Genomic DNA, 12,543 nt, shown 5'->3' on the forward strand with positions numbered 1-12,543 from the left:
CTAAGAGCCTTGAACAAATACTGGCATAGTTTCTAACAGCTCAAGGCTGCACCCCTAAGAGGGCCCCAGCCCTTCCCAGTCCTGCCTGAGAAAGCGCAACTGGCCAGGTGAAGCTACTGTTTGTTCGGGCCAAAGCCTGGCGACAGGCAAATCACCCCGTCTGAACCCCACTCTTAGAGCAGTGACTTTAGAAAGCTTGCAATTACAAATGCGTTCTCTCCACTTTGGAGATGTAAATCTTTTGCCACCCAGAACCGTCCCTGCCCGGTGGGTACCTCGGGGCCGGGAATGACTGCTCAAACTCTGCACGCGTGCGCTAAGCGTTGGTTGAATGAAGGAATCGGGGAACCCAGCCCCGGGGCGCCCTACTGCTATCCCAAAGGAAACTGCACGCATTTTGTCAGAGAAGACAAATGCTAAACTTGGGAACTTCTTCAGGGAACCATGGGTCCTCAGCGGCAGACTGCAGCGAGGAGAATCCAGGGAATGCGGGACAGCCGGGGGAGGGGCCGCGCGCCCCCGCGCCCCGCGCTTGCAGTCCTCCTCCAGCTCAGATCTTTTCTGAACGAGAACCAGCCCTGGGCCCGTCCCACGGTGTCCGGCCCTCGCCCCTGACTCGGCCAATCGTGACCTGCGACCCCCGTCTCTCCCCAACGAAGGCGGCCAGGGCCTACTGCGCCGGCGCGCGGAGCGCGGCGCCCGCGGAGGCTGTGGAGGCCTACTGCGCCGGCGCGCGGCGCGGTGCATCTCGGGACGTGTAATTTCCCCGCGGCATTGTGGGAATCGTGGTTTGCGTGCCCGCCGGACGCAGGATCCTTGGTCACTTCGAACTGTAAGTGGATGTCTTGTGGGTCTTCTGGACCCTGACGTGAATCCCGACGGCTTTTGGGGGGCGCTGGGGTGCCCGGCGGCCAGCCCCGCGTTCGCGCTGTCTCTCCGAGACGCCCTCGGCCGGCTCTCGGAGTGGGAACCCGGAGGGTGACGGGCGCCACGGCCCCCACTGGCGGAGCGTGCCCGCCGGAGGGCGTGGGTCGGCCGGGCGCCGCGCAGTCCGCGGCCCCCGCGCCGGAGGCGCCGTGTTTCGGCCGCAGGCGCGGTCCGGGCGCGGCCCGGGGTTGCTTCTGGCCACAGGGTGTTGGTCGCCGAGAGGTTTTGGGGGACGAGGGAGTTGTCTGGACGCCCTGACGGGTGGGGGAAGCAATGACCTCCCTTGGCCCTCATCATTGGGTCTGAGCCGGGCAGGTGTTGCTCCCCAAGTGTTGGGGCCGGAGGGGACACCGGCCCGGCCCTCAGGTTACCGAGGAACTGAGGCCCAGCTCGCCGGCCGCCTGGGGACTGGGGCTCAGAGGGTGCTGACCAAGTGATGCCCCAGGCTCCCCCGGAATCCCCTTCTCTCCCCACCCGCCCCTGCTTAATGTGATTGGGTGAGGAGTTGTGGTGAGAGAGGGACAGGCTGGGAACGATGACAGCTTCGGAAAGTTCAGACTAAGGACCTCAGACACCACCCTTGGCTTTGCTAGGTGTGCCAAGAAGGAAGAGTCAATTGTGGACCAGTAGTACGTTGTCCATATTGCTTTAATTGGCCTGCCCACGAGAAACTAGTAGCTTTTGTGTTTTTGAGGAGAAATCTGGCAAAGGAAAAAAAAAAATCAAGATATTTTTGCAGTAAAGGAAATAGAATTATTTCTGTCGAAGCCGTTGTTATTTTTGAGTTTTAAGCTAAGACTGGATAGTTCCAGGGTAAGTTTAAAATATTCTGCACTTCGTAGATTTTACACCTCTCAAAATTGTCCCCGTCTTGTTGGCTTTTGCAGTTCAGCCCTTAGATACCAGCTGCCTCTTGTTTCTGATGTTGCATCAGGTGTGCCTATGGCCGCAGAGCAAATAGCCTGCTGATCTGATGGTTTTAGCTGTCTGAGTCCTCGGCTGCTGAAGTCCTGCCGGAAGCTGCACAAATGGCAGACTGGGAGCATGTAGTTGTGGGCGATGGAAAATTAGAGTTTGGAGGCAGCGGGTGTGAATGAGCTGCACTGATCTGCCTCTCGGCTCCCACCCTCGCAGTACCCCTTCCACCACTTTGCAGGTCGGGCTACTTTAAATGTTTCTCTCCTAAAGCGCTTGAATTTTATTATTCTAGGTAGGAAGTTGAGGCAGCTGCCAGTATATGTTTAAAGTCAAGATTCTGTGCTATCAGAGAGAAGGGTGACTTACTAATTCCAGAGTTGCAGAGTTGTTCTTCGGATTCTGATGTTTTAAAAACGAGAACACTTTGGTTCAAAGAAGTTCATGACTTGCCCCAGGTCACGTGATGTGCCATTGGTGCCACCAAGAATAGAGTCCAGATCTCCAGTTCTCCTGGTCCTCTGGTGGTGGTTCTTTATACGATGCCCTACTGACTTGCAATGACTGTTTTTACCCTGGGTGCGACTTGTTTATGTTCTAAAGTTTGGCGTGTCCATTAGTGGAAGGAGAGATCCTGATCGTGATAATAACCGTTAATACTGAGTGCTGTCCATGTGCTGAGCGTGGCGCTTAGTTTACAATTACAGGTTCGCTATAACGTTGATGAGATGTCCTAGGAACTTAACTCTTGTTTTATCAATTAGCCTGTGGTAAAATTGGTTTCATTATAAGTCTCAGTACCTATTGAAGACATTTCAAGAACTGAATGTCTCGTTTGCCAGAGGGCCAGACTACTGGGGGTTCTTTTTCATTTATTTCCTCCTATAAGCTTTTTGGACCAGTTTGTTGTCCTTGACGTTGGGAATCAATATCTTACATCAGTTCATTAGGTATGTAATATGGCTTCAGAAAATTAGTGGGGAACAGCCAGACTCACCTGCTATATTTGTACACAACTCAAAGCAGGAGTTGTAAAAATAAAATGTACACAACTTTAAACATTTAATTTACAACATGGCTAATCCCTGAGATTATTAGAGATTACTCAAAGTGAAAAGTCTAGCAACAGGAATGTATTTAGTGCAGGTCAGAATCTGCTGCTGCTTAAGGACAGAGGCCCTTTATACATGAAGGTAATGAGTACCTTCAATCTTCATCATCACATTTAAACAGATTTGTGGTGTAAATTCCTTTTGTTAGCTTATCTGACTTTGAAAAGGTCATGGGGAAAACTTGGTTATCCTGTACCAACTGCCAGCTTGTTTACCAGCTACTACTATGACCTTGAATAGATGAGGTATGAACTTTTTATATTTAGATACTTTTATAAGTGAAAGTTTTTATAAAACATCTTCCCTGAAGTTCATTTTATTATCTCCATTCTAAAGGCCTGTGAAATTTTCTGTTGCTTTTCTTAATTGTAATTTTAAGTACATTTAAAGGAAATCATCCCTATGATTTTTGAGTACAAAGCTCTCTGCCTGCATCAGGATAATTCTGGAGCCAGTTTGGAGGGGTCAAATCCCAGTTCCCCAGTGTGTGAACACATTACATATGTTTCCTTGTCTTTGAAGTGGAGAGAGTGGACTGTGCCTCATAGGACCGGTGTGGAAGAGTAAATGAGTTAGTGCGTCTAACACACTCAACCCAGTTGGGCACAATAAAGTGAAGCTGTGATTATTATGCTGTAAGTCTCCAAATTTCAGAAAAAATAGGGGCCCAACGCCCATCTAGTTGACACCCCTTTTCTTCATTTACAGATGGGACCAAGGCCCTAAGAGGGAAGTCATTTGCCAGAGTGTGTAGGTTCTTCATCCAGAGCTCAAGTCTTCTGACTCTTGGGGTATGTGTCGTAGTCTAAAAATAGTGACATGTGATGCCGCAGAGCAAATCCTGTGCTGGCTGTGTCCCTGAGGCCTTGTCACTTCCTGCCTCACCTTCCCCTGAGTCTCCCTCACATTTCAGAGGGAATCTAAACATAAATTGCTTTCTTAGGACAATTTTTTCCCTATCGTTTACTCTCCTCCAGATATTTTTTAAAAACCAAGATTTGCTTAATTAACACTCAGAGGACCTGAGGAACACTCACTCATCCACAAACCAGCTCTTGTTCAGAGCAGGAGGTGGGTGGAGGAACCGATTTTGGATCTGGGCTCTTACATTCCCAGATGAATGGAAAGGGAGCACATGTCCCGTAAGGAGCAGCACTGCCACCTCTGTTTGGGGCTGTGTTCCCATCCCCGGCAAAGATCAGCCAAAGAGATCTTTCTGCTCACCAAGAGCCAAGCCTGTCTCGGCCCTCACCCAAGCCATCTGCTTTCCACCAGGCTCTGGCTCACCTTGTTGCGGACACTTAACCCTCCTTTCTGCAAAGCTCGCCGTCTTTGCTCATGTGCCCTCTCTCTTCATCAAAGGGAAGTCTTCTGAAAAGGGAGTCTGCTCTAGAAAACCTGAATTGACTTGATTCTTCTTTTCCCCACCAGACCAGCAAGATCTGACCTTCCAGCTTCTTCTCATGTGCTTGTCTGAGTGGGCCTCCGTCGAGCAGTAGTGAATTCACAGTTGGTGCAGCATGAACTGGAAAGTGAGAATAGTTTTAAACATTTATGGCTTGAGTTTTTCTTTCTCCTGTTTGTAAAAATTCAGAATAAGAAGTAAATTGCACCAGGAATTGTAATAATATTTAATATTTTAAGTTAAAACATACAAGTCTACATTTACTCACCAGACTCCTGGAGGAAGGCTAGGCCTTTTCTTTGAGTGGGCATCAGTTGACCTCAGATCTGCCTCACTTTTCTTGCAAAAACTACACCTTTTAAGTTTCACCTACAATTTCACATTTTGGTTTCTTTAAAATGGATTAAGATCTTACATGTGAAATCTTTCTAAATTTGTATGCTCCTCCTCCCTAATCTTTTACATATGTGTTGCCAACACATTTTTTTTTTCAACTCAAACTTGAAAAAGCATTGAAAGCATTCAACTTAGTTTTCATGGAAACAATCTTGTTTACATAGTTATATTTCCTAAGTGTCATGATTAAATAAATTACTATAGCATCGCGTACAGCTTAACCTGGCTGGGGAATAAACACAACTGACCCCAGTAAAACATTGGATTCAGCTGGGAGAGAAGTTCAAGGGCAACTGAAGAGTAGCCTGCCAGCTGCTCTCACAGAGGGAAAGGAGTGGCTCGCAGTACATCCCCACAGTAGGCGGCGTGAGGTGAAGGTTGGCTAAGAGAGCAGCCTCGAAAACCTATTTTATTGTAGATACTTTGAAAAGTGTAAAATCAAATAAAAATTACACATCGTCATACCATCCGAAGAGGGCTACTTTGAACAATATTGGTGTATTTTTTCAAGATATGTAAGTTTAGTGTATATTTTCAAATTTAGGATCTCGTATGTACTTTTTCAATTATTATAAGCATTTCCTTGTTTCAGACATCCCCTAGGTTTCTATTGCAAGGAGAACTGGAAAGGTCTGGAAGAAGGATCAGGGAACTGGGAGAGGACTGACCCGCCCTCCTTCCCCAGCTCCTTGGGGCATGGGGCTTGGGAAGGGCTGTGGAGACTGTTCTTTAGAAAGAGCCTGGTTGCAGTTAAGGAGACAGAGTGAGATTTCTGTGAAGAGACTGGAAATGTAGGAGTGTTTATTTAGCATGTATCAGGATTCCAGAGTTCACTATGGAAAGGCAGGGGAGGAAAGATGAGGCAGTGAGAAGATAGATGGAGGGGGAAGAGCAGAAAGCAGTGTGGGCTGAGGTTTAGGGAAGGACTGTTACCCTTTGTCTTGCCGAAAGTCAGTAGGGATGACGGAAGTGGTACTAAGCGCCCCGTCAACAAGTGTCAACAAGTGTCAGAGCGTCCTGCGTGACGCCCTGAAGTTCTCACACTTAAGAGTATCGAAACCACCTCTATTAGTGAAAACAGTGCGGCCTTACCCCCCTGAGTCTGATCGTATAGGCCTGGGCTTTGTGATTTACCAGGCAGTGCACAGACAAGGGTTTCTTTTAATTGTAGACTGACCCACTTGACCACCGAGGCAAGTCCTTATGACAAAAGGAGTCCTTCCTGTGTCAGGAACAAAATCTGCCCAAACCTTCCCAACTTTGAACAGACACACACTGCACTCTGCCTGCCAGGGAACAACCTCATGTTTCTGACACCCTGTGGCATCAAAGCAATGGCCTCTCCTTAAACACCCTGACCGCACAGAGCCCCCTGAGACTGAAGGATTATGTAGGCCCACTGCCTCCTGTGCCCTTTCCTTTCTGGCACGTTGGGCCGGTGGTCATTAACAACAGTCAGCCATACCTGTGCATTAGCAAATGAGTGTGGCCTCATTATTTAAGAAGTCAGCCATTCTCATGACACAGGTATTGGGGTTTGTCTAAAACAATTGGTGTAGATCTAGTCCACCCCAACAATATTTTGTTCATTTACCTCTTTGAAGGTTTGCATATTTCAAGACTTAATATGAGGAACTTGTTAGAGATCAAAGGAAGAGATTTAACATGACTGAAGTTTAGTACTTGAGAGGGGCAGGAACGGGCCCCTGAAATCTTTCACTTTAGCCCTCGTAGAGTCCTTGACCCCTGCTGCCACTGCTTTGCCCCCTCTCAGTCTCGAAACTTATGCCTCTTGCCTCTACCTCTCTAGTACCTTTAAAAAGAAAGTAAATACAGAAACCACTTATCTGTGTCCTTTTGTTGATGTGCTTCCATTTTAGTGGGTTTTCTGAATCTGGTTGCATGGTGTGATAAAAAAATACGGTGAATGCTGCTGCTAAGTGCCATCCCATGGAAAGGCAGGGATCTTCAATATGGAAAGCGATCCATCAAACCTTACTTACAATGTGTGACAAGTTTCAGCTTGTTCTGTGCAGTTGTAGCTTCGGGTGTGAGCTACGATTGAGAGAAAGTGTGTTTTAAAGTGTGCCATAAATCATGGATCATGAACAATGAATTAACATGAAATTTTATTTCAAACTAAAAAAGTACTAAAGAAACACATGAAATGTTAGAATTAGTTTATGGTGATGCTGCAGTGACCACAAAGACGGTTTACAAGTGGTTCGCGCGATTTCGTAATGGTCGTGAATCAATTGAAGACAAGGAGAGATTGCGAGGTCCTTCAACATCAGAAACCCAAGAGAATGTTGCAAAAGTAAGTGAAATTATTTGATTAAACAGGCAAATGACTATTAGGGAAATTTCTGAGGATCTGAACATCACTTATGGTTCCGTTCAAAACATTTTAACAACAGACTTGAACATGAGGCATGTGAGTACAAAATTGTTCCACGTGTTTTGATTGTCAAACAAAAGCAACAATGTTTGTCAATTTTGTTGGAGGTGCACAATCGTGCTGCTTCAGATTCCAGCTTTTAAGACATGTCATCATGGGAGATGAAACTTAGGTTTATGGTTATGATCCTGAGACTAAGGTTCAGAGTTGTCAATGGAAATCGCCCAGTTCTCATGTGAAAAAAGCACGTCAATTAAGATCTAACATCAAGGTGATGTTAATTGTGTTTTTTGACCTTGATGGAATTGTGCGAGCTAAGTTTGTACCCAGGAACACTATGGTGAACTCTGATTATTATAGGGACTTATTAGCACATTTAAGAAACGATGTGCGTAGAAAACTGCCTGAGAAATGGGCAGTTTCATCCACCGTCATGACAACACTCTGTGTCACATATTGCTTCTGCTATGGCAATTTTTGCCAAACAAAAACATTATGATGTGTCCTCATCCACCTTATTCACTGGATCTGCCACCGTTCGACTTCTGGCTCTTCCTCAAAGTCAAAATGATTCAGAACATTGAGGCAGCCACGACAGCACAACCAAAGACACTCACGAAAGAGGATTTCCAGAACTGATTCAGAAAGTGGCAAGAACGACGGGATAAACGTGTTCAAAGCGAGGGGGAGTACTTTGAAGGGGTTAATGCAATGTGTCTTTTACTGTAATAAAAGTTTTTTTCAATTTCAAAATTCACCGTATTTTTTAATCATGCTTGTAACTGCTCCAGCGAAATTTTGTGTTTAGCTCATGGGGAACCATGGGCTGTGATATGGATTGGAGACTATTCCCAGTACAAGTCAGTGCCCAGGTAGCCTAGAAAGTCCAAGTGAACTAAAGAGAGGTTTGTATTGACACACAGGTGATTTTTGCCTCCAAGGAGGCAAAACAAAGTAACACTTGACATTCTTGTCTTTTTTAGCTGGTTTATAAATGTGGAGTCAAGCCTCATCTCTAAAATGAGAACCTTCAAGAAAGTAGATGAATTAGAGAATTATTTGGGGAAGATAAGAGAGGTTTGTGGCAAGTCTGAGGGAGGAAGGACCTGGAAACCAAATCAGTATTCTAAGCTGCTTGTATTTGTCAGGATAAAACATTTCATTTTTGCAATTTTTTTAGTTATTATACTTTTGCCAGAGTGATCTTTCTGAAGTGGATTTGTTGTATTTCTTCACTGTTAAATGGTTTTGTGGTTGAAAGCTGTTATCTAGTTAACTCAGTGTTCCTGTGTTCTTACTGTTTTAATTAAAACAATTTAAATATTTGGATTCCTCCTTTTGATATCTGTTGTGTTCCTATTGCTTCACATTATAACCTTCCTCAAATATCCATAAGTAATCAGTTAAATAACTTCAGCGTTCATGATTTTGGTTGCCTTTGGTAAATTCAATAGCCAAGCATTTGTTTATTCGCATAATTTAATTGTAAAATTGGTGAGGGTGGGGGAGAGCATCACGTATGTTACAGACTCATGTAATGTTGAAGAGTTCAGACTTCGGAGCAGTCAGAACTCGGTCAGACACTAACCTTTTCAGACTTTGTTTTCTCAGCTATGAAGTTAGGACAGTCTGTCTACCTCACAGGATATTATGAGGACTGAAGGGAAAAGTCTCTGAGACACTTAGCGCACAGTAAGCTCTCGGGATGGTAACTGATGCTACGTCTTCTAAATGTGAAAAGTATAGGTCTGAGTCAGAAAAATTTTGAATAAAATTACAGGAACGTATATGTACATAATAATAATGTGATCTTATTCCATTTCATTGAAAATCAGAAACCAGTGGAAAGGAGACTGGCATCCTTTAAAATCTTCCGTTCTAGCTCTGACCTCGTAATGAATTAGCTGTGGGACGTGGATGGGCCTCTCAACTGCCACTTTCCTTGTTTGTATAGGAAGGTGGTGGACTAAGTCATCTTTAAAATCCATCTAGCCCTCCAGGTCTGTGAGCATGTTCTCAGCTAAAGTTTTGACTGACTAGTTTCAGATCAACTTGAAACTCTCAGAGGGACAAATGTACTCCCCGTAGTATTAATAGAGTCTCTTTGGAATTACATCTAATAAGTGATGTTTGGCAATTGAACCTAATGATTTCATTGGAATAAATCCTGCCTAGTCCTTTAGAATGATGCTTACTGAGCAAAGGCTATCATTCATTTATTTGGAATTAATTTTTAATCACATAAAAAACTCATAATTATTCAGATCATACTTACCATATTTACGAAACTACTATAGTATTTGCCTTGAGATACTATTCTATATAGATTTTCATAATGAAACCTATTGGTGCAAAGAGTAAGTCCAATCAACAGTTACTCCCTAGAGTTCATTTTAGCCAATGCGTTAAAAAACTTCCAACAAAAAATTACAGGAACAGTGAATAAGTAGCTAATAAAATTGTGAGTTGTATTTCGTTTTTATATTTTGCTTTCAAGTGCCAAAGCTAATGAGTAGAGGGAACCAAAGGAAATCATAGCATACTACAGATGGAGAATCTAGCAGGAAGCTCAGGTCCAGCCTGTCTTTGAAGCTCAGAACAGTCAAGTGACTGACCCAGGTCGCACAGTCAGTGGCAGGGTAGACCTGTAACCCAGGCCCCCTGGTCCTGGCTCCTTTTACTGGACCATGCCACTGCCTCAGAAGCAGAGGGCCTGGGTAGTCGGCAAAGTGCATGGTCAGATTGTGAGAGACCAGAGCTGTTCCATCTGCAGTCCGCTGGTGGACCTCTGTGAAGCCAGCAGCAAGGGGGACTGGAAGGACGCAGCTCACACTAGACTGTTAGCACCCTGGGGACAGGAACCTTGTTTGTTCTAGCCTCATGCCTGTTACACAACAGCTGCGTAGTAAATGTTTGTTGAATAGAGGAACATGAACCTTATCAATTATAGAACATTTAGAATCATTTCTTCTTTAAGGTTCTTGAACACGTTCCCCTGCTGCTGTATATCTTGGCAGCGAAGACATTGATTCTCTGCCTGGCATTTGCTGGAGTCAAAATATACCAAAGGAAAAGATTGGAAGCACAACAGCAAAAACTGGAAGCTGAAAAGAAGAAACAATCAGAGAAGAAATATAACTAAAGGGAAGTCAAAGGTACTGGGACTTTGCAAGTATGAAATATACATGGGTTGGGTGGCCAATCAAGGAATGTGATAGTTTCGAGAATTCCGCATCCCTCGGGTCTGTCTGAGCTGTGAGGGCATGTGGCCCGCCTGTCACTGAGCAGCTCTGGAAGGCGAGGTATGCAGAGCCTGACCCTTTGCCCTGTCTGCTGATGAGTCAGGGAGCATGTGATTAGTCCATGCCTCTGCATGGTTCTTACTGGAAGCAGCGGTGCTTAATAGGTACTGGATCACAGGACTCTTGAGAAGCTAATAAAAACTGTGAACCTTCTTGGAAAAGCACACATACTAGAAACACAAGTATGTGTAAATCTGAGATGGGGGAGGGGAAAGGGGTCATGCATCATTTGACACCCTTACCTGTACCAAGACTAAGAGACCTTGCTATCGCTGCAGGATGAAGTCTGACTCCTGGGTATGGCCTGTAAATGCCTTCTGTGTGTGTCCTTAACCCAGGACACATTTGCCCCCTCTGCGGCCACTCCCCATGCTCCTGCAGACCACGATAGACTTTTGTGCCCCTTGGCCTTTGCTTGTGAGTCCCATGGCCCGGAGGACCCGTCCCGATGACCTGCTCCCAGGCAGGAATTAGGACGCATCATTGTGGCCCAGTGCCTGTCACAGCACACACAGGAGGTGCCCAGGATGTGTGTTGAGATGAGGCACCAGGAAGTTGTTACTCAACCCCCATACAAACCGAACCTACGACATGGAGCCGTTTCCTTAATTCTGGTGTGCTGATCCAGTTTCTTCATTTCTCGAGTTCTGTGCTTTTCTAAAAATTAGGATTCAACTATGGTGGCAGGGGATTCTAGATCAGTGGTTCCCAGCGTTGGCTAAAGATGAGAATTGCCTGATGATGGTGCTTGTTAAAATGCAGGCCCCAGCCTCTGAGAAGTTCCATTATGTCTGTGGTTGGGCCTGGGCATCTCTCAGCAGCAGGTGGCTGTAGAAAGGGGCCCGCCCAAACTCCTGTCCATCCTCAGATTCCATGCTTCTGTAAATACGAGTACCCTTTTGTAGTATTTTGAGACTTACTGAGTTTAAAAGCAAACGTATTAGTAATTATAGCAACACTTAGTGATTATTATGTGCTAGCATTTTGCCGAGCATCCCGTGTACAGTGCCGTTACTCCTCCTCCTGACAACCCTGTGAGGTCCACTCAGATTGAAAACATAGCTCCCACCATATGTGGTGAAGAGCAGAACCAGAACTGAAGTCAAACACTCAGGCACCGGCTGCATTGCCGTCCTGAATGCAGGAAGGGGAGCGGTCAGAGCACGTGAGCTCCTGTTACCCATCACTCACTGGTCCTCAACGAGCTGCAGGCCTCTGCCAGGCAAAAGAAGTTAGCGTGGGACCCTGCCTTAAAAAAAAAAAAAAAAAGTTACGTTGACTGAAACTTGGTAGAAAGACTAGGGTGGGGAAGAGCAAGCACCTCGAAATTAAAAAGGGTGAGGGAAGGCCGTTTTCACTGAAATGTCGATTGAATTTCCATTCTAGACAGTCATCATTTTGTGTGTGATACCGAGCAAGGAAGAAAAGCTGCGGTGTGAGATCACAAGCACTTCTTCCCTCCCACAGACGGCTCCAGAGGCCATCAATGGAGGGGGAGGGGGGCTTACACAGCTGAGCTTAGCGCTGACCAGGGGCTTCCTCCCTCTCCCCTCCTGGGCTGGCTGCTCATCAAAGCCTGGAGCCTTGTTTTTAACAAAAGGGATTTTTCGATGGAAGAGAAATTGTGATGCTAAAAATACATTCCCCAGTAGATAAGCTTCAGTAGTTTCTGTTTGTTAAGTCTAAGTGGCTGAATGTAAGCCTTAGTGCTGAGCAAGTAAAGCACTGGCCCTTATCTTATCAGACATTCCTATTTATCTCTCTGGTTCTTCTCTTCTAGATTTTGCACTTTACATGTCAGCTTGAGTGGACTCCAGCCGAGAAGAAAGACTTAATTACTGAATGATATGTCAAAGGATAAGTTCGCAGCCTACAGCTTTAACTTAAAATGATGTGACATTTTACACGCTTTTAAAGAACCAGTATTTTCTTCAGTAAAATAAAATACCTTTGTAAAAAGGGTGTCTGTGGTTTTTGGACTAGGCCAGCTGGACACACACACACACACACACACACACACACACACACACAGCTCTGCCAACCCACACCCCTCCCTCCCAGCACTGCCTGGCTACAGGGCCCAGATCG

At 45.5% G+C, this 12,543-nt stretch overlaps 1 protein-coding gene across 3 annotated transcripts; it reads left to right on the forward strand.

Annotated features, from left to right (window-relative positions):
- The first annotated feature begins 742 nt into the window (after positions 1 to 742).
- SMIM11 (small integral membrane protein 11) lies at positions 743 to 12,417 on the forward strand. Of its 3 annotated transcripts, none has more exons than XM_033089714.1 (5): positions 743 to 832; positions 3,663 to 3,745; positions 4,386 to 4,486; positions 10,131 to 10,308; positions 12,236 to 12,417. In XM_033089714.1, the coding sequence occupies exons 3-4, from the start codon at positions 4,475 to 4,477 to the stop codon at positions 10,293 to 10,295; spliced, it is 177 nt and encodes a 58-aa protein (XP_032945605.1). In that variant the 5' UTR covers positions 743 to 832; positions 3,663 to 3,745; positions 4,386 to 4,474; the 3' UTR covers positions 10,296 to 10,308; positions 12,236 to 12,417. The 3 variants fall into 3 exon arrangements, with proteins under 3 accessions (XP_032945605.1, XP_032945624.1, XP_032945615.1); XM_033089724.1 differs by lacking the exon at positions 743 to 832 and adding an exon at positions 1,969 to 2,083; XM_033089733.1 differs by lacking the exon at positions 3,663 to 3,745 and having other exon boundaries at positions 757 to 832.
- Positions 12,418 to 12,543: the final 126 nt, after the last annotated feature.

This window comes from Rhinolophus ferrumequinum, chromosome 2 (genome assembly GCF_004115265.2).
Source record: "Rhinolophus ferrumequinum isolate MPI-CBG mRhiFer1 chromosome 2, mRhiFer1_v1.p, whole genome shotgun sequence".
NCBI classification, from domain to species: Eukaryota; Metazoa; Chordata; class Mammalia; order Chiroptera; family Rhinolophidae; genus Rhinolophus; species Rhinolophus ferrumequinum.